General features: G+C 40.1%; 1 protein-coding gene across 1 annotated transcript in view; it reads left to right on the top strand.

Moving 5' to 3' along the window:
* LOC120317498 (contactin-associated protein-like 2) overlaps window positions 1-23079 on the top strand; it is a gene marked incomplete at its 5' end in the record, with an annotated part of 175978 nt that overhangs the window by 9164 nt on the left and 143735 nt on the right. Inside the window, one exon of the mRNA XM_039364145.1 lies at window positions 12513-12632. Within this exon, the coding sequence (XP_039220079.1) occupies window positions 12513-12632 (120 nt within the window). The remainder of the gene's footprint in view (window positions 1-12512; window positions 12633-23079) is intronic.

The raw sequence follows: 23079 nt of genomic DNA on the forward strand, positions 1-23079 counted from the left end.
AAAGTGAAAATGCTACAAGAAGCTAACGATAGTGGGGGATTTGGACTCCCAAACTGGAGGTTATACTACCAAGCAGCTATTTTAACATGGCTTAAAGAATGGATAATGCTTAGAGATAAAAGACTATTATATTTAGAGGGGCATGATCTACAGATTGGCTGACATGCCTTTCTGTGGTATGGGAAGAACAAAATACATAGATATTTTCAAAACCATTTTATAAGGAATGCACTTCTTTTAGAATGGGAAAAAAATAAAAGAAAAAAAATTATATCAAGATACCTGAATGGCTTTCAACAATGGAAGCTTTTGCTTACCCAAATTTAATTAACTACAATAAAGTTGTGACCTATAAAGACATTTTGGATAATGAAGGAAAATTGAAAGACAGACAAGATTTACTACAAGGTATTGATTTAGCATGGTGGCCATATTTGCAAATTCAAACAAGATATGAAAAAGATGTGAAAACAACGGGATTTTATAAAGAACAGACAGATGATCAAATATTGTTAAAACAGATGAAAAGTTGATTAAGAAACTTTATAGATTTCTGCTAAATTTAAAGATGGAAGAAGAACAAGTAAATGATACAATGATAATATGGGCAAAGAATTTTGGATATACTATAGAATTGGAACAGTGGCAAAAACTGTGGGACAGAAATATTAAACCAACTAAAGCAGTGGCATATAAAAAAAATTTGTATAAAATGTTTTACAGATGGCATATGCACCAGTGAGATTAGCAAAAACGTTAAAAATATTTCAAATAATTGCTGGAAATGTAAACAAAGGCCAGGTACCTATTATCACATCTGGTGGACATGCCCTAAAGCAAAAAAGTTTTGGGTTAAGATACATATATGGTTGGAGAAGAGGACTAAAAAACAGATAGATTTTAAACTAGAATTGTTTTTGTTAGAAATAATAGGAGCTAACTATGAGGAGGATAGCGGATATCTAATACTACATGTACTAACAGCAGTAACAATCGTATTTGCCCAGTATTGGAAAAATGAAAACATACAAACTGAAGAAGTATTAATCAAGAAAATTTTAGAATGTGCAGAAATGGATAGATTGACTTTAGAGATTAAAGAGAAAGAAGACTCAGTTTACTTTAGAACATGGGGTAACTATTATCAATGGCTAGAAAAACAAATTAAAGATAAAGGAATGTGATATGTAATTCTGAATACATATTAGTAAGAAGGATTTTATGGATTGATTAATTAATACTGCCTATGATAACTAATTGTATTTACTATTGTTATCTATTATTATATTAATTATTATTTAAATATTCTGTTTGCTAAATATTGAAAATGTTACTGCGGGATAACCCCAATCCTGACTCCAACCCTGCCCTAACCCCAACCCTGACCCCAACCCCAGCCTAAATCCTAACCCTAATCCTGATCCCACTTTATCCCTAATCCTACAAAATCTAATAAAACTTTTTTAAAAAATAAACATGCATTTTTTTAAATTGAATTTTTTGGAATATTTTAAGCATAATACATTATTTCTATGAACTATGCCTACTATTTCTTCTGCTTCTTTGCATTATTTATACTTTGAGTCAGTTGATGATTTTTTTTTAAATTCTGACCTTGATTGCATTAGTTTGAATAGCTTTTTCTTTTTTACACTTTTCTCTTTATAACAGTCCAGTTGTAAGTCATTGCCACTTCTTTATCCACTTCCTTCTTGATCTTTTATAGAAATTCATCTTGCAATGCTTTTACTTGCCAGCATTCTGTACAAAATTATAACATTATTTTAATATTCATGTTTTGTGTCTTGTATATTTGGTAAGTTCTCATTTTTAACTTGTATCAGTACTTGTTCTTGGCTGTCTTGTACATACTTAGCCAGTGCATGCTTTTACACATGCCATAGTTCCCGAGCCTACTGCCCACTTGCAAAAGATGTCCAGGAACTCTAAGACTTGACATGATCTTTGTTGACATGGGTAATGATGAATACAGTACAGGATTCTTCTTCTGTGTTCTTACTATGGAAATGGGTACACATAGGGAACTATGTGGCATGGGTTATTTTTCTGGTAGAATACACTACTATCAGTATAGCTCTCAATCTCATCAGAGTATCACAAGTCCTTCTACCATGACATGTAGTATCCATAGAAGAGCTATTTTTATTATTAAATTTATGCCTGACTCCCAGAGACTCTGGGCAATTGCTCACATGATTAGGCATCACTATCGGTCCATCTGTGTCAGTCCCTTTAGCCAGACACATATTCAAAGCCTGAAATAAGAAAAATGAGGAAAAACCCCTCTCCCAAGCACAACTATTTAACTTGTCAAAGGCTGATGTTTTGTACAGGATGCTGACAGCACCTGCAAATAGATTGGATCAATCATTTATGTAAACTTACAATTTTGCACTTATCAAAATCAAAGGAAAAACATATCTATATTAATGCTGGAATATAGACAAAAGAGTAAGAACCCAAAATTACAAATCTTGTCTCATAAATAAAAAAGTTCAATTTTATTTGAATTACATTTAAATAGTGATGTTAAATTAATCAATTTAATCATACTATACATTAGTTGAAAATTAGACAGTTTTTAAATGTTTACTAGTTAAAACTGATCTTGGGAAAACATCACTTCACTGAAATTTAATGTTTTACCCAAGGAAAAAATTGTCAGGTGCAATAATACACTTCTTGGTTTAGGTACTGCTAGAACAGGAATTTAAAAGCTATTGCTCTATTTTTCAACCATTGTTATTATAAAGGCTTACAGATGCCTGTGTCATGTGAGAATCTGTAGCAAAACAAGCTTTGCTTTCACACATGCTGAAATTTCCTATATATCTACGTGTATGCTACTAAAGAATTGAATCATTTTACAATAAGTCTTAATATCATTTTTTTGCTGTTTAGAGACCCAATTCCTTCCAAAGTGAGATTTCATGAAATGCTTCAATTAAACAGCAGCATTTTGATAAACAGAATCTTACTCTTTCCTCCTCCTTATGAACCTTTAAGCCGAGGAAACTTATCAGGCCATGTTATAATTATAAGTGCAACATCCAGAAATGTTTTTTCCAAAACAGATTATGAAATCTCCCAGAAACAAAAAGACAGGATTTCAATTCAATATAATTAAATTCTAATTCTAATACTATGGTACCTCAGATAAGATAAGAAAAGCCTTCAGAGCATGACCTCTAGAAATCTATCCTTTCGCAGAAGTGACCATAGAATCTGTGTGGTATACATTTTCTTAAGTACAAGTAGTCCTCAAGTTACAACTGAATGGAGTCTGCTGATGGAACAGGCCCCGAAGGTCTCCCCGACCCACTACGATACCTCATGTTTTCCCTTCCCTTCCTGCCGCACCAGACTCACTTAATGTGCAAAGATTTGTCTCCTCTCTGCCACAGTTTCTTTCCCTTTGAGGAAGAGGATAGTTGGTTTGGAAATGCTTTTCACACTGACAATGGAAGTTTCTGGGGTCCATGATCTCATGCAACTTCAAACACCAATTATGGGCAAAAGAGATCATGGCCTCTTGAAGCTTCCATTCTCCAGAGGGAAAGTGTTTGCTTTCCCAATAAACTCCAATATGATCAATTCTAATCTTATACCATCATCACTCTAGGAAATTTTTCACTTGTTTCATCTTAGTATACTAGGGAGGCACTCGGGGTCAGTGAGTAGGAAGACACCCCACAGAAGCAATCTCATCCATAGGTCTAATGTTGAGTTTATAACATCCAGAAGTACTTTTAGGAAGAAAAAATGTGAGTCACATCTTCTTTTCATTACACATTATCTTTACTGTGGATAATAGGCTAATTGTTGTACTTGAAAAAATATTTCCAGATTTACTAATCAAAAAAACTCAAAATGTATAAATAACATAGCATATAATGTGCATGCTATGGGTACTTTGACTCCAGCAGATGTATTTGATTAGCGTTTAACTATTGTGGTCCTACTCTTTTATTGTCAAGGTTCTGGCTAAGGATCCCTATGAAATAAATTCACCAGAGTTATGTAGATCTCTAATGCAAAACTTTATTGGGTACAGCATATTGGCACTAAAGAGTTGAAAACCAGCTCTGGGAAAAAGGATAATTAAAAGAGTAAAACTTTCCCTCCCCTCTTTGACAGTTCAAGTCACATTGTCCAATTAATCCTCAGGTGGCTGTTATGAGGAAAAGGTCCCTGTTTGCCACAACATTTCTTCAATGACCTCGGTTCCCATCCACATAGAATCCATCTGTGTATTCAAAATCTTTCCCCTCCCACTTGCAACTGTAAGCAAGCTAGAAACAACACAGCAGTCCTAACACAAGCAATTTATGTAGCCTGACATTTGTACTTACTGAAACTATTACTTGAGAAAATAGAAGAATATGTGATGAATTTTAAAACTTCACTAAATAAAATTAAGTAGATTAGCTTTCTCTAGAGTGACACTTTGCATAAAGATTCGTATGAACTATGGAAAAAAAATCTCTAAAACATTCAGCCATCCACTTTCACTTAGGTGTTGCATAACAATTTTTCTAAGATAACAATAGAAGGAGTGAGTCCCCTCAGTTGATATCTGGAAGCTGTTTTGTTTTGTTTTGTTTAAATGAATTATGAAAACCCATGTTCTAATATGCTCCAATCCAAGTAAATTTGAAAGAGGACATCAGTCCCTTTCAGTAGCAATGCTATCAATGAGCAAAGAAAAAAGTTAGGCATTTTATAAAAGAAATGAAGATTTCTACTTCCTAACCACAGGGGGAAAAATAGTTTCTTTAGAAAATGGGTATTTGACAATACCTGGACAAAGACCTGATATCCAGAGCATAAGAATGAGAAAAATAATATTCCCATATTTGAGTTTGACTTTCACAAACTTCATTAAAAAATAATCTACACAATATTGTACTTAATCAAGATGTCTAATTTGCTCATATTTTTTACTCAGATCTTAGCTTACCCTTTTATTTATTTAAGATTTTTTTCCTATTAACACTAGAAACAAGGTTATCAGATTAAACAATCTCAGAAAATTCTCTCTCTATGTTTAAATCCTCTGATATCTGCTCTCAGCCATTTAATTTGTCCTTCATTGTACCATCTGTTCTGCCTCTGCTGAACTATGTAAATCTAAAGGTTGCCTCACTATAGCAGTGCCAGAAGTGTGGATGAAAAAATGTGAAGAAAAGCAGAAGCACCTGCTTTGCTTCCCCCTTAATTCAGGGATAAAGTAAAGTGAAGTGTGCAACCTAAATATCCTATTGGTAAGCCAATCTTTCTGTCTATAGCAGCTATTTCCAACAAGCAAGCTTATTGTACCTCAGAATGTCTCTGATGCATTCTTTTAGAAAATTAACAATGTAGCATCTGTTACTCTAATTAACTTCAAGGATTGGGTATTACTGAGGTGGGTCTATGACATCTCAGAATCACCATCTTGCCACATCCATGTCACCTCAGCCACCTTGGTGTGGCCATCTCACTGTTGCCATCTCAATGCAGAACAAATTGCCATAGGAAATTTGTCATGGCATCTCCCTTCACAATAGACAGACACTGACAGACAGCTACATCTCTGGGTCCAGGTCTGGCCTCCCATGGGTACACCTGGTCAGTCGGGTAAGAGCACATCCACTCTATGCAGCTGTCTGCAGTGTCACCATCAATGCCCATGCATGACAGGCATATCCCATCTGTTGCTCACCTGACAGGAAGACCTTGTACTTGGGCCATGTTCAGCCATTCCCTTTTCCCCCACAGAGTTGGTGCTAGAAAGCAGGTTGAGGAAGCCTTTGGAGAAGGGAGATGAACCCTCCCCATAAATGGTAGACTAAGTGGGAGTCATTGACAGTTGCCAGAGAACTGTCACAGTCCTGCTTGCCCCTCTTCTACCCAGGAGCTGTCAGGGCCAGCATAGCACACTGAAGGAAAGGTCCACATGGATGTTACCCTCCCCCAAGGGTCTGCGGGAAAAAAAAATGACTGAACACAGTCCTGGCAGAAGACCTTCATGGCAGGCAAATATGGAGACCTCGATCCAAAGACATGGCCTGTTCTGATGTTGTGTTCAGAAGGGGATGCTGCAGGGGATGCTGCAGGAGGTACATTGATTTGTCCCATGGCAAGTTTCCTGTGACAATTTTTTTCTGAGCCAAGATGACTATGCCAAAATGGCTATGCCAAGCTGGTCATGGCAATATAGCATGGCAAGATGGTAGCACCAGGATCGCGGTGCCAAGATGTCCCATTCCATACTGAGGCTATGTGACTACAGGATCATTTGAATTAGCTTCCAAAATACAGAGAATGTACTTCTTACTGCCTTTTCCTAGCAGTACTTCCAAACTGTAGCTTTGGCTTGATTAATCAGACTGGTTATTATTAATTATTAATAATAATAATTACTATTATTAATAATCATTGAACACAAATATCTGATTTACATGCATTAGTCATTATTTTATTTATTTATCAAATTTATATGCCTGTCATCTCATGATGCGAGATATCTCTTTGTAAAACTAATTATATAGAATTTCTCAAAATAATACTATCAGCAGCCAAAAACAGCAAAGAGTAAATGATCTGACTGTTGAGTTTTTCAATAATATAATTTAAAACAATAGAGGAAAAATCTTTTTTCAGCTGAAATCCATATTAGTTAACATAGGGGTCCCCAACTCCTGGGCTGTGACCCACTATTGAGCTGCAGCCTATTTGGAACTGGGCTGTGCAAGCAGTGGGTGAGCACATGCATTCGTGTGAAACTCCCTTCACATAAGCAGCAGGCACCTGTAGTCACATGTGAAATTCCCCTTGTGTAAGCGGTGGAGAGCTATGCATGCTCGCATATGCATGCCTGCCACTCACAGGGAACTATCCCATTTCCCCCCCTGTTGGGCCGCCAAGCCAGAAAGGCTGGGGACTGATGAGTTAACAAATGTATATATGCTGTTTTCTGTGATTTATATGCAAATTTCACCCTTGGATTCTAACTAAATAGTGCACAATCAGTCTATGGAGAATATAAAGCCATCTTAGATCTACTGATTTTGTTCTTTTGGGTATGAGCAATAGCACTTACTCTTCCTTTATAAAGCTTAAACAGCAATGGAAATATAAGTGCAGTTTGCAATAATTAGCTTGACTAAAATAAAAACTATTCTAATCAAGTCTGTTAAATAGAATCATTAAGTGTAAAACCGTTTTCTGATGTTGCTTTGAATTCTTCTTTACTGTAATATCAAATTTTTCCAATGAATATTTAAAGACAATTCTTTCTGAGTGTTAGAAGTCCTGTATATATAGCTCTACAAAACATTCAAACTGCATTCATACATGGCACAGATGACTAGGGCTATATACAGAATTTCTAACAGGTTATGGGCTGTAACAGAATAAAAGAAAATGATCAGTAATGCAGCTGCAACAAAGATTTAATTTGCAAATCTGACAAACCAGAACTACCAGGCTTGGAAATTCAAGATGAAGATGCTGCTAATAAGAAAAGGTACATGGATGTGTATAAATGAAGTTAGGCCAGAAAGATCCATGCTATATATACAGGATTTCTAAAACTGAGACACTCTATAAGAAACTAAGTTTCTTGAGAATCTAATCTTAGTCTATTGTGGCATGGGAGTAATTTGATTGAATGACTACTAATGTAGAGGGCACAGAGCCTTAATTCTATGACCCTTTCTGATAGCAAAATATTGATTTTTATCTTTGGTACATATTGTAAGAAAGATAAGAACAAATTTCAATTGCAGTCATAAACTGGCAATATTTTTATTATTTTTTTTTTGCATCAGCCCTAAATAACCCTCTCTGTAAGGACCCACTTCAAAACCTCATCCCAAGAAAGCAGGACTCTTGGAACAGTTTCATTCCAAAAGGAACTTTTTTTAGGAGAAACTGATAGCAGGCATGGAAGGCAGGATCTGACAGTTTCCCTCTCAGATCAATGGGTTAAAAGAGCCTCAAGCAAACCCCACCCCAATAGTTTATCCGGTCAGTTCAAACGAGCCAATCCCCAGGTGTTAAGTCTGCTGTGGGAACAAGGCTGATAGCAGAGTCTGTTTGCATGCTTGTGAAGATGTTGTTGGGTCTTCGTACCTTTCTCTTCTGCAGTGAGATATAAGCCAGATGGCCAGAGGCACATTCCTTTCTCCCCTCCAGGTTGACATCAAAGGGAAACAGTTCAAAGAGCAAGCAAATAGAAACAGCAGAGTGGATACATTATAGTGAAGCGAAAGAAATAATTCACCCCATAGATCCTCTCCCCTCCCCCTCAGGAGAATGACAGAACCCACAGAGAGAAACCAGAAAAGGGTAGAACCAACCCCCCCAGCAGGAAATGGGTTCTGACATTCCACCACCCCCCCTTAAGAAAAAGAAAGATCCACCTGCAGAAAGATAAAACAAAGAGAGATAGTAATTATTTCTTTTCACGAAATAATACAGGGGCTGCAGTTTTGGGCTTCACTAGTTGGATAAATCCCCTCTCCAGATTTTTGTCTATGAACTTTTGTAATTCCTCTAGCTCACATGGGGTCATGAAGTATATTTTTGGCTTAGGTAATATTGCCCCCAAGAATATTTCAATAGCACAATCTGTGGGCCGGTGGGGGACAATTCATCAGATCTCTTTTCGCTGAATACTTCAGCTAGATCCCGATATTCCTCTGGTATGCCTTGCAATTCCTTCTCCCTCACTGCTGCTACACTGTCAGGAGACCCCCCCCCTTTCTTTTTTGTCTGAGCCAGGACTTCCACTTCTACTGTCCCTTTGGGAATCTTAGTTCTCCTGTTCTCCAGTCCACCCTCGAGTTCCACTTGGTTAGCTTTGCCATACCCCATGAGTGGGCATTCCATTCCAGGGGTCATTACAAACATTAGAGTCTCTACGCGATCCCCTATAATAAGTTGGATGGGTAACATGGCAAGGGTGGCTGGTGTCCCTCTGCAATGGACCAAACAAAATTTGCTCCTTCATTTTCTCACTGGAATCCCTAAATTCCCCACTAGGGTTGGGCTTATAAGACAGCGAGTGTAGTCGGAATCTATCAGGGCTCTAAGTGCAACTTTCTCCAGCATCCCTGGGCTAAACAGTTCTATGGTCCTGGTGAGGGACATGATGGGTCCACTTACCAGAGTCTTCTGAGTTGTCCTCTGAGGAATTGGATACTCCTGGCTGGACTGGAGGTCCTCCTGTCTGGCCTGACAGGTCCGGGAACTTGACAAACTCCACACTTTTCATCACTGTCTCCTTCAGTTTTGGTGGAGTTTTCCCAGGCTTCCCCCTGGCAGTGCAATCAGGCTTCCTGTTGGGAGTTTTCGAGTGGCCCAGAGCTGCACGATGCCCATCCTTCCCGCATTTGAAACAGCCCGTTGCCTTTGGGGTTGTAGAGGTTTGTTTTGTCGGTTCTTGAGGTGGCTCTGCTGGTGACTTTTCCCAGGATCCCCCCCCCTCCACTTCACTGCCTTCTGCATGATCGATTTCTGCTTCCTCAGTTAAGATGTACTACTCTTGGAGCTGGTCAGGATCTCCCCGAGGGATGCAAGCATAATACAAAACATCATTTAGGCCGTATTTGAAATGACCTACCAGGATATCCCAGGCCAGTTCAGCTTGCTGGAATTTCTGTATGTATTCAGCTACGGGCCGTCGCCCTTGTCTGACAATCTTGTTGCACTCCCAGGCTTTCTGGCCAGCCAAAAGGGTCTTTGAACTGTCTCCAGAGAGCTGCCATGAATTGGTTGAAATTTTGCAGCTCTGGTGCATCAGCATCATGGAGATCCACCATCTATTCAGCACTGTTGCCATTTAGGGCCGTCTGTACAATCCTTATCCAATCGCGATCGCTGGGTATTTCTTGGCCATATTCTTCCATGTAGTTTAAGACTTGAGTCAAGAAAAACCATCTGATGTGGCTCTCCACTATACCTCACACCCAGCAGAAGGAACTTCTTGGTCGGTGTCCATCACCATCAACTGGTGCAGTCCAGCCAGGGGTGACTGTGTGGCTGCGGTGATGATTGTTGCTTCCATGGTACCAGCAGAAGTTCCTAGGATTGCTGCCTCAACCCCACCTTCTTCTGTCCTCTCAGGTGAACCTGGGTGCCTTGGCATGGATCGGCTTTCTCTTCATTCAGGGAGTTGAAGGCAACTCTCAGCATATCAATAGCTTGCTCTAGGAACTGGTTGGAATCAGGTGGCCTGTTATCCTCATTTTCACTGAAGCGAAGCAACCTCTTGACTTTCCAATCCAGCTGGTGACTGCCACGCTTGAGGGTCACCTTCCTAGCTTTCTTCTCCCAGTCTTCCTTCTTGCCAATGTCCATTGACCACCTTGGTCTGTCTCAACGTTCAGCGACTACTACCTCATTCGAGGAGCTTGAGGACTGGGAGCTGTATTTCCTGGGGCCTGCCTGGTGGGAAAACTCCCCCCCCATGGCAGGTTCTCCCCTCCGTGCTGATTTCAGACATCGTTTGTGCAGTCCCCTGGTAAGGGCCTTCCTTCCAGGCTGACTGATATTGCAGATCCTACCTAATGTAAGGACCCACTTCAAAACCTCATCCCAAGAAAGCAGGACTCTTGGAACAGTTTCATTCCAAAAGGAACTTTTATTAGGAGAAGCTGATAGCAGGCATTGAAGGCAGGATCTGACAGTTTCCCTCTCAGATCAATAGATTAAAAGAGCTCAAGCAAACCCCACCCCAATAGTTTATCCAGTCAGTTCAAATGAGCCAATCCCCACTATGGAATGGAGCTGATAACAGAGTCTGTTCGCATGCCTGTGAAGATGTTGTTGGGTCTTTGCACCTTTCTCTTCTGCAGCAAGATATAAGCCAGATGGCCTCCTCCCTCCCCCAGTTCCCAGGAAGATTCATCAAAGTAAAAGAGGAACAAAGCCAAATGGATATATCATAGAGAAGCCCCAAAGTTCCCTCCTCCCACCAGAATGACAGAATCCCAATAGAGATCTTGGTACCTGACACTCAGTTTGGGATGCAAGCCTGCCCCTGTTCCATCCTGCAGTGGCTCTGGGGCTTCTTAAGCCAGGGGCTCCTCTGGTTTCTTCTCTGATTCTTTGCCTGCTGCCAACATCTTGGTCTTTGGCTTCCTGGTGGGTCCAGGTAGGCACTACTATGAGAACTCTCCCATTTGGCATATTCAACTAAGGAAACTCTCAGCTCTTGTAAATTATCAAGAGTATAGCTTTATTGAAAGATCCATCTAGGTACAGTAGAAGCAAAGACAATTCTGGGATTTTTTTCCTGTGAAAGCCCCATAAGTAAAACCCCTGTTCCCACTCTGGACCACCCACAGTTTATAATTCATCAATTGGATTCAGTTCTTTTGTTTTGGGAAAAGACTGTTTGTGCTACTCAAACATTTCATAACCTGACCTTGATGTCTAACATCTCACCAGCAACAAAGGCAATCTTGCATTCCAGAGCTTTCCTTCCCCCTTAGGAATTTGCTCATCCCTCTCACTTGTTGTTTGGCAAACTGTGATGGACAGCAAGTGCAACTAGAGTCAAGTCAGGTTTGACAGCTGATTTGTTTCTGGGTGCATATCAAGGTTTTGTTTATGATCTACAAAGCCCTCCATGACATGGGTCACTATTACTTGATGGATCATCCCATCCATTACTTGATGGATCATCCCATGCCTAAACTCTATAGCAGAGAAAGGAGGTCTGCTGTGGAGCCTTTCAGTCAAGGAAACCTGGTTGGTGGGAGGATCTAAGAGAAGAGCTTTTGCTATTGTAGTACCTACCCTCTGGAACATCCTGCCCTCTGGGGTAAGGTTTGCCCCCCTAATCATCTACAAGGTTCTGGAGTCCTGACTCTGCTGTTGGATTGGGGACCCAATAGGGAAGTACTGCACTAGAACTGGCTATTGGATTGGGGTTGACTCTTCCTCCCACCTGCACTTCCTGCTCTACCTCCATCTATATTATGGTATTTTCCTTGTTTATTTTTATTATTTTATTGCCTTGATATTGTTATGTTTATTTATTATGTTTACATTTTTCCCACTTTACTGTTGTAAATCATCCAGAGTAGATCCTGGCAAGATTGGAAGGCAAATAAATTTATTAATAAGTACATAAAAAAATGGAAGGAACAAATGAATAACTATTGCAGTTATGAAACAAGCATGCAGTTATAAGCAGCTGAACGCATAGTATTTCCTTTTCTCCTGAATTGGCTCCCTATCTCCAGCTCTTTTCTATTCTACATTCTACATCTTCTGATCCCATCAGACCATCTCTATTTAGCAACTGAAGCAAAATTTCCTGTTTATATGCTGCTTAATAGGAAACATCTGATGTCGATTTTCTAGTGAAAGTAATGGAGTGTTACAATGCTTCTTTCACAACTTTTCTTACAGTGTTATGACTTTTTCTGAAAATGTACTTTTCCCAAATCTCTGAGTAGGTTACTTACTTGAATTACTGGTTTTGTTTGTTTCAGCTCTTTATGAAGTCTCCTGTGAAGCATATAAACATTTGGGTAAAACAACAGGTTCTTACTGGATAGATCCAGATGGCAGTGGTGCACTGGGACCTTTGAAAGTTTACTGTGATATGACAGGTAATTATACTCTGTAATGGAACTTTTTTCTTATGTTTCTAACAGATCAAATTCTTGGTTTCACATTATAAATGTAATACAGAATATAAAATACTAGTCACTATTCTTCTTCATGCAATTATTATGAAAGCAAAAAAAATGACCATCTTAGGTAATGTTTCCTAAAGAGAAATAATCCAGGATTTTTCTGTTAGAACAAATGCTATATATTTCATCTCTCACAGCAGATTGAGATTTGTGGCCAAGAATCAGATCTGTGGCCAACCCCAAGCCAAGCATCTCTAGATAGAGAAAATGAATCAGAAGTTCTTCCTTTGGCTGGATCAAATATTAACATGGATGAGCAAGATTTTTATTTTCTAATTGTTATGATACTCTGATTTTTAGCCAAGTGCTGCAAGCCAAACATGTAAGCTGAGTAATTGATAATCTTTTTTCAGATCAAGCCATCTGAGAAATGATTATTTTTTTCCCTGCTCAGCAATACAATAACAGAACAGCAGTGTAGGCATTAGACCAAGTTGTATTGTGTCTTAAACCAGAAAGCAGTAATTACTTGTCCAATCCTGACCATAATGAGAGCTTCATAAAAAATATGTGATAGTACATAAATACATTATATACTTTTCAAAGGTACTGGTTTCTTTGTCCTCATTTTTTATTATCTGACATGATATCACAATGCTTGTTACTGTCTAATGCATATAAAATATCTCAAAGGAGCTTTGCTTTTGGCTCTGCCAAGTACTATATTCTCTATTGATCAGGACTAAAATGTTTTATTTTTAATTTTATTTTGTGTCCTTGCTTCACTTAATCAACCACATATAGAAGGAGAAAATTGTTCTTTTCTGTTGTTCATATTGTCTATAATTGGCATCTTGGGTGAAATTTATTCCTTTAAGTCCTAAATTTTATTTCTGCAATACAGAAGTATTGTCTCAAAAGTCTATCCCATTAAATTTAATAGGACTTGATCATTAATAACTAAGGCATGGAAATCCATTCACACCTGATCTGAAATATAATTATTTACACTGATACAACTCCTCATACAAAGTTCAATAATTAGGGCTTTTTTTTTGTCATAGAACGCCCAGAACGGAGTTCCGGCACCTTTTTTGGATAGAACCTTATAGGGTAGGCAAGGCGGGTTGTATGATGTGTGTGAGTTCCGGCACCTTTTTTTTTTAATAAAACAAGCACTGTCAATAATACCTCATCATAATGGTAGTGGTGGGGAGATTACTATTACACATTCCATGAACTGCAAAAATCACAAATAAAGAAATCCCAAACCGAGCGTCACCAAAAATATCACACGAAGCCAAGATTGCCAAACAAAGGCTATCATATTTTGGCCATGTCATGTGAGCTGACTCCCTTTAAAAAATCAATTATGCTGGAAATAATCAATGGAACCCACTGACTATAGAGGTTGACTCCCGGATGACCATGGAAGATCTGAAGGAGATGGTGCAAGATAGAGTGCTGCTTGATAAAGTGGCCAAGAGTCAGATACAACTGAATGGCTGATAACAATGAGTTTTTTTAATAGGGAAAAAAACATGAAAACATCTCATATTACAAAAATAAAGATAGAATATATTATCAGAGAAAATCACTGCTTGGATGTACATTATGTACAAAATTGTATACTACATAAAAATGCACATAAAAGTATAGATGAGAAAAATATGTATACATCAATTTTCATCTACAGTTTAATGCTATTTTTGGTTTTTAAGTTTTTAAGAACTGTAATCTATATTCATCTTTAAATAACAGAAGTTTTTGCTAAACAATATTTTAAGAATAGCAGTAGTGATAAATGGCAGTTCCTTAGCTTACCTTCTGCTTGATACAAGTAGGTAGATTGTCAACTGTGAATCTCAAGCAAAAATGTGAATGTGGAAATATTAGAAACAGTACAGATATTTTAAAAACTATATTTTTTCTGTTGTCCAAACTAGAGATGGTTTACTCAGTGAAGGAAAGTTCTGTATCCAGTTTTATATATTTCCTCTGTAAAATTAGTCATAAACTGCATAGCATGAACAAAGATAAATCCTTAATGTTTTCTTCCTCATTTGGCTAAGTAATTAAGAGTGATAAATTGGAAGAAGTCCATGAAGAGCTAGCAAAACATTGAAAGGACTGGAAACCAAGTCATATCAGGAACATTTAAAAGATGGTTAGCTCACAGAAAAGAGGGTGAGGATATTAAAAATCTTAAAAATCTCTGAAGGACTGTCATATTGTAGGAGGTTCATATTTATTCTCACTTGCTCCAGTGGATAAACCTAGAATGGGATGAAACATCAAAGATGTAGATACAAGAATATGTTCTTGTCAGTAAGAGCTATCAATCAATGGAATAGGATACTGCATGGAGTAGTTCCTTCCCCTTCACTGGGAGTTTTCAAGCAAAGTCTGGATAGTCATATATTGACATGGTATAGTAAATCCTACAGTTTGACTTCTGGTTTGCCACGGCTGCCATGGACAGCTGGGAGATTTGCTCTCTCTCCGCCATCCAGTTTCACTTCGCTGGAGGGCCCTGAAAAGGATTGAAAGTCACCGCGTAGAGGCGACCAGCAAGGAGGGTCTCTCGCTGGATCACAGGAGAACAGTAGCTCTCCTGCTAGAGCTGGCGAATCCCTCCAAACCGGCAGATGAAAGACTGGCCATAGAGATATGGCTCATCATTAGGCATTAGACAACCGAAGTCACACTCACCATCTGGCAATTTCAAAGCAGCATGGAAAGAACTGGGTGAGAGCTACCTCTCTTAAATCCTTAAATCTGTTCATATAGAAGTGAGATAGATAAGATATGTATTTGGAACACTAGATGTTGGGGGGAATTATGACAAAGGGAATTGGGGCCATTTAAAAATTTGAAAATGATAAATATTAAACATTTAATTTAAATATCAACGCAAAATTAAAGCTGGGAAAATTCATAAGGTTATTGATGGTCCAAAAGATGGAATGTTAAAATAAATAAGACATATAAAATTATTGATAAATGTAAGAAAGCTATTAAGTAGCTGATGGATAGAATAAGAAGTATACTAATTTAAACAAGAGACAGTATGTATTAAGGGAAAAAAAGAGAGGAAATATTGGCTGTAATAGTTGGAGATTTGTATTAATAATATTTGTATGTAATGGAATTATTGTAACTCAGACATCACATTGCTTTTCAAAGATATAATTGTAACATTGGAAAATTAATAAAAAGTTTAAGATAAATAAATAAATAAATCCTGCGAGTTTGCAAAGGATTGAATTTGATTAGCTCTTAATTCCCTTCCAATTTTATGTAGACAACTGTTTTCTTTTAAGCAGCAATGGTTGAGTTGCTTGATAAGAATGCAGTCTGTTAAGTGAAGTGAGATGTTTTGGCTAAAAATATTAACAGCTAAAAATCCTATTACTTCAAAGGTGCCTTGTATGAAGTGAAATAATGGCTTAGACTACAGGAAAGAGAGAGAGGGAGGGAGGAGAGAGAAGAAGGAGGAGGAGGAGGAATTATAAGACAATATAATTTGAATTCCTCGAAGGGTGACTTTTTATTCAAAACTAAGAAACCTAACTGATAATTATCATGCTTCACTTGGATGGCTTCAATTTGGCTGAAGCTTTCCAAAAAGTTAATATGACATGGCTTGTAACAAATGATTACTATAACATCCGAAGTGTAACTATTTATAAAAATTGATTATCTTCTGAGCATAAAATTTGTTGTCCCCAATATTACTTTCTTGCTTTAAGTTTGGTGCTTTTGTTTCTACCAATTTGATTGGAATTTTGTGGAAATCTGCTGTTATATACTCTATTAATAAGTATAAATTACTTATAATAATTTTCAGATTTCTGCTCTAGGAAATTTTAGTTTCCAATGTATGTGCCCCAATAATATCATAAGATTTACAAAGTGAATTTTCTGTTATGGTCTGTTAAGGGAATAGATAGAAGAAATAGAAAAAACATGGTTGAACAAAAAAGTGATAGGAGTAGGATCAAATTTTGACTTCCTGATGGCTTCTTCTTGTAGGAAGCTTGCAGGGAATATTTGAAAGGAGATGATTGTGGCTGACTACAGCAGTGAAATGGAGCAGCAGCATAACTGCACTGAAGTGGCCACAACTTTGTCAAATTTCAGTCCCACAAGAATAATGGGTCTCAGATTTTGGACAATTCTGTAAATTAGCCCATTTGATTAAAAAACTGTGCTCCACCATTTCGTTCAATTGACAGTTACATATAATTAAACTTACACAATAGTTTTAGTGGTATATACATATTTGAATGAAAGAGCATTGAAAAATTCTTGGGTTATATTTTAGACTAGAATAAGGCAAGAACTTCTGGGTTTCATCAGGATTCTATATGTATTCTCCAGGAACTAAAATAATAGAATTTTCTCTTTATTCTTCGCTAAAGAACAAGGGTTTGGATTAGGTCTATAAACTCTATGAAGTAAAGTAACAAATTGTATAAAAAATTCAGGACTCCTCTTGTTTTCTCTGCCAGATATTATTTTGGAAAGGAATTAGTCAGCAAAAAAATGAGTTGCAGGAGCCATCCATTTTTTTTTTAATACACATATGTACACATATACTTACAGAGGTGGGATTTAAATATGTAAACAACTGATTCTCTGTGTAGATGCCACTTCCAGAAGTCCATTCTGGGCCTGGGCAACAAAAAATTAGCTATCGGTTCTGCCAAAGTGGTGCAAACTAGCTGAATCGCACCACTGTATATGTACCTGAACACATTGTACTGCTGATGCAAAGCTTTCCATACAACTGAAAATATCTTCTTAATTATTGTATAAAACATTTGACTCAGTTCCTGAATCCTTAATTTTTAAGCCTGAGACACTCTGGCAGTCTTCTAGATCCTAGCATCCTTCAGTCCTTATTGTGTTTTCAAAAATTGGCACAAAAACATAAAAAAAATTCTGTTTTTCCTACAATGCTATTTTTTTGCATTGCTCCTCAGTTTGTTTTCTCTATTAGAAAAATGACCAACTAAAGTTTACATTGTACCTTAAACATTTCAGTATAATTTAAAAATACCATTGCTATAAAAATATATATTGCACTGCAATTTTCTTCAAGCTAATTGGTTTTCAGTCAGAAATATACTCCCTTATTTGGCTGAGCCTGTGGATTTGTTTCACAGTATCCTTGTTGATAGACAAACTAGCTGATAAGGTGCTGCTTTGTCTTATTTGCATGTTAATTATTTCCTGTGTTAATTGTTGTGTAATGGGATGGCTTCTTAAAAGGGCATTGTTCTCTTTCCATGGTTATTAAATTGTGGTTAGTTCAGTTATTAGGTTGCTATGAAAATGGCTTTAGTTCATCTAAGCATTGGTTTATTGTTCTGTGATGGGAAAATGCTGTTGCATATTGAGTTGATGTGCTAATGTTGGGCCTTGGGTCAAATCTTTTTATAAACCCTAAATGGGGAATAAGTCTGTATCTCTGCTGTGTACTGTTAGGTGGAAATGCCATGTGTTGTGTCCTGAGCCTGTGAAGGCAGGCTCGGGACGTTGCAACGGTCCCGGGCAGTTGCAAGCTGCCCGGGACCAGATTGGCTGTCGCCAGCACTCGCGCGCATGCGCAAAGTGCAAGCGCGCCAAATGTTGCCATTTGGCCTGGGGATTGCCTTTAAAAGGAGCAGAAGAACTTGGTCGTTGTCGGCGTCTTGTAACCAGCATGTTGTAGACTAATAAAGAGGCTCCTGAGAACTGCAACTGCTTCTTGCGTCATTTGCCATTCGCTGAGGACTTAACACTGGCGACGAAGGTGGGATGCCTTACAATGATTGCAGACAAGTTATAAGCTAAACCTGGAGTCCTGAGCAGCAGGAAACGGCGTTAAACTCAGCAGCTGCCTGCCAATTCAGCAAGCGTCAGGGGTAAGCTGGCTGATAGACCCTTCCTGTACTATTAAGATGGCAAAAATAGGTAGACTTTCCAAATTCGATATCACGCATCCGGAAAGATGGGAGTCTTACGTGGCCTGAGTAGAAAACTATCTTAAGGTCAATCAAGTGAGAGAAGATAGTTTAAAAGCTGCCACCCTGCTGTGCGTTTGCGGTCAAGACGCATTTGAGATCGCTGAAAACATAGCAGCACCTGCACCTCTAGAATCTGTTACCTACACGGATCTAAAGAAATTGCTAAAGGAACACTTCCAGCCCAAGTTGTCTGTCATCGCTTGGCGCCACACTTTTGAACAGAGGGACCAACGGCCCGGCAAATCAGCTAAAGAGTACATTGCCGCACTGAGAAAAGCTGCTAAACACTGCGAGTTTAAAGATTTAGAAGAAAGGCTGAGAGACAGATTTGTATGCAGACTGAGACATAGAGAATTGCAGCAGAGACTTTTCGCTAAAGAAGACTTATCATTCCAAGATGCCTTGAGAGAGGTTACTGCAGAAGAGGCAGCAGGTGGCGCAATCAAGAACATGAGGCCGATTAGAAGTACTCCAGAAGCTGTGTCCGTGCATCAGGAAGGAGTCCAAGGGAACTCAGAAAAGGATCCTGATGATGAAGTAGACCGTCTCTACCCAACAAAAGAAGGGAAGCAGAAGGAAAGCTCTTCAGCTGTCCCCAAGTGCTTCGGATGTGGAGGTCGTCACAAGAGGACCGACTGCAGATTTCGCTCTGCTATCTGTAGAGCATGCGGAAAGCAGGGCCATATTGCAGCTGTGTGTCTGGGCCGTCAGAAGGTACAACCCCGAGAAGAATTGCGCTTGAAAAGTACCAGGGTCCCCAGACAAAACAGGGTGGGTTTCTGTGCTTTGCGAAGAAGCATTTATAGGACAGGCACACACAAGCCCATTAAGAAAAAACTGTCACTCAGAGTGAAGTTACAAGAGGTTCCATTGGTCATGGAACTAGATACTGGGTCTGCACTTTCAATCATTTCCATACATACTTTCAGGAAGATCTGTTCCGGCAGTGGATTTCAGGCCAAGCTGAGGCCTTCTGACATTGTGTTAACAGACTTTCAAAACTCCAGAGTGTGTGTTAAGGGGGAGGCCACCCTTAACGTACAGTATAAGGATTTTGAAGGTCCATTAGATGTACTGGTAGTAGGGGGTGAGCGAACGAGTCTCATAGGACTCGATTGGTTTGAGGCCTTGGGAATACATGTCACAGGGCTCAATAGCTTGCAAACGGTAGACCTACAGGAAGTCTGCAAAGAATTTGCAGATGTTTTCAGCCCACAGCTGGGCACATACAAAGGACCCCCTGTGTCTTTAAAACTAGACCCCACTGTCACCCCTATTAGAATTAAAGCAAGAAGAGTTCCTTTTGCCTTAAAAGGTAAAATTGACACTGAATTGGACAAATTGATTCAGCAAGGAGTCTTAGAACCTGTTGACTCCAGCCCTTGGGAGACCCCCATTGTTACGCCTCTTAAGGCTAATGGGGACATTCGCATCTGTGCAGATTACAAATGCACTCTGAATAAGGCATTGCAGCAACATGCCTATCCTGTTCCTGTGGTCAGTCATATTCTGGCCTCCCTCAAGGGGGGGGGCATGTTTTTGCAAAGCTTGACCTAGCTCAGGCGTATCAACAGTTGCCTGTTGACGATGCTGCTGCTTTAGCTCAAACCATTGTAACCCACAGGGAGGCATTCAAGGTGAAGAGGCTACAATTTGGAGTAAATGTGGCTCCTGGAATTTTCCAAAGCATAATGGAAAACACACTACGGGGCATACCAGGGGTTTGCCCCTATTTTGATGATGTCTTAATTGCTGGAGACTCTACACACAGCTTAGCTGAGAGACTAAGGGCTGTTCTGCTGAGGTTCAGGGAAACGGGCCTCAAACTCAAGAAGGACAAATGTAAAATTGGGGTGCCTTCTACAGATTTTCTGGGATTCAAAATCTATGCTACTGGGATTCACCCTGCTGAGTCCAAATTAAAAGCCATTATGCATGCTCCTAGGCCAAAGTCCAAGGCCGAACTACAGGCTTTTCTGGGCCTTTTGAACTTCTACAACTCCTTCCTTCCAAACAAGGCTAATGTAGCCGAACCACTTCATAGGCTCCTGGACAAACAGGCAGTGTGGCAGTGGACACAAAAACATGAAGCAAGCTTCAATGAGGTTAAGGCCTTACTCACTTCTAACAGTGTGTTCACATATTTCAATGAGTCCCTTCCTGTGTGCATTGCTTGTGATGCTTCTCCTTATGGGGTGGGAGCAGTACTAAGCCACCTCAGACCTGATGGAACTCAGGTTCCTGTTGCATATTACTCCAGAACCTTGTCTTCTGCTGAGCGAAATTATGCTCAAATAGACAGGGAGGCTTTAGCTGTTGTTGCTGGAATCAAAAAGTTCCATGATTTCTTATATGGCAGACAATTCACGGTCTTCACTGACCATAAGCCTTTGTTGGGGCTGTTTACCACACATAAACAAACCCCCCAAATCATCTCTCCCAGAATGCTGAGATGGTCTATCTTTCTGTCAGCCTATGATTTTTCTTTAATTCACAAACTTGGGAAAGAAATGGGCCACGCTGATGGCCTCAGTAGATTACCCCTGCCAGTAGTAGAGGCTGACCCTGCACCAACAATCAACATCCTTTCAATTCAGGCTTTGCCTGAGTCTCCTTTAGATGTCAGGGATGTGGCTGCTGAATCAGCCACAGATCTCACACTCTTTCGTGTCCTGTCTTGGGTTTTATCTGGATGGCCAGAGAGCTGTCCAGGTACTGAGTTTCAGAGTTTCTGGTCTAAAAGGAACGAGTTATCCACCTTCCAGGGTTGTCTGCTATGGGGCAGCAGAGTTGTCATTCCTACGTCAATGAGGACTAGGGTCTTAGGTTCCCTCCACGAGGGTCATCCTGGCATTGTACGTATGAAGGCGCTTGCGCGCAGCCATTTGTGGTGGCCTGGGTTAGACAAAGACATTGAAGCTAAGGTGCACACATGCCACCTTTGTCAACGCTCACGCCCAGAAATGCCCCAGGCTCCTGTGCATAGATGGGAAGAAACACAGTCTCCATGGTCTAGGGTGCACATTGATTCCGCTGGGCCCTTTCAGGGTCAATTCTTCTTGGTCCTGGTTGATAGCCATTCAAAATGGCTTGAGGTTGTACCTGTCTCTTCCACCACCACTGCAAAGACTATTCAAGTACTGAGGGGGATTTTTGCTGCACATGGACTTCCTGATGTTTTAGTGTCTGACAATGGCCCTCAATTCACTTCCTCCGAATTCCAAGCTTTCTTACAGGCCAACATGATTCGTCATGCCACCTCTGCACCTTTCCACCCTTCCACCAACAGTATGGCTGAACGCATGGTATGCATCACCAAGGATGCTTTAAAGAGACTGACCTATGGAGACTGGCATCACAGGTTGGCTGACTTCCTCCTTTTTTACCGCACTACACCTTCCACTTCTACCGGGAGGAGCCCAGCTGAACTTCGTTGGGGGCGCAAACTGACTACTAAGCTTGACTGGTTGCACCCAGACAGACTACCTTCTAAATCACACAACCCAGGGCACCTAGGCAACTGCTAGGGGGTGCCCCGGTTTGGACTTGTAATTACGGGCCTGGCCACTTATGGGTCCCTGCCAAAGTATCCAAGGTCACAGGCCCTACGAGTTTTCCCTGGATGACAGTTGTGTCCTGCGTCGACACATCGACCAACTTCGCACAAGATGGGACTCGCCTACTGAGACTCCTGGATCTTTTCCAGGGGGGGAGGGGGACCTCTATGGGCAAGGGGAAGGGTGTGGGCTGCAGCCTGTATCCAACGGGGAAGTCACAGTCGACCCATCCCAAGATTCCGCGAGTGCTCCAAACAGGAATTCATGGGGACTAACTAGAGCACAGGCACCAGTGCCTACTCCAGCGAGGGAGTTACCCCAGGGGCATAATCACTACACACCAGAACCATTCAGTACTCCAGTCAGGGAGAATAACCGGCAGCATCCAAACAACTCACACCCTGCAAGAGAGCTGGCACACATTCCGTCTAGTTGGCCCAACGCTGCCACTGTTCCCAGGAAGGGGCAAGCACACAGGGAAGTGGTCGAGGAACCGAATCCCGATTACAACACCTCTGGCATCACTCAAGGGGCAACTGAGTTTTGGGACAGTATTGAGAACCCAGAGAGCCCAACTATGGAACTGGGAAGCGGGGAAAGACAGCCTCATGATAGGTCTAGGGCAGACCTGGGAGGCTCTACAAAGTTGCCCATCAATGGCAGCTCTTTTGAGGGGCCAGAGAGCCTGCATCTAGGCAGGTCAACCTGGTTAGGTAGGGAACGAAGTCCTGGCCTGACGAGCCCGGTGGGCAAGCAAACAGGCCAGGCATTGGAGCACAGTCCATGGGGACCACCAGGGTCAAACAAAGGGGGCAAACATATAGCACCCCCTGGGCAAGAGGTACTTGG

Source organism: Crotalus tigris, unplaced genomic scaffold (assembly GCF_016545835.1).
Source record: "Crotalus tigris isolate CLP2741 ecotype Arizona unplaced genomic scaffold, ASM1654583v1 scf7180000019666.216954, whole genome shotgun sequence".
Classification (NCBI taxonomy): domain Eukaryota; kingdom Metazoa; phylum Chordata; class Lepidosauria; order Squamata; family Viperidae; genus Crotalus; species Crotalus tigris.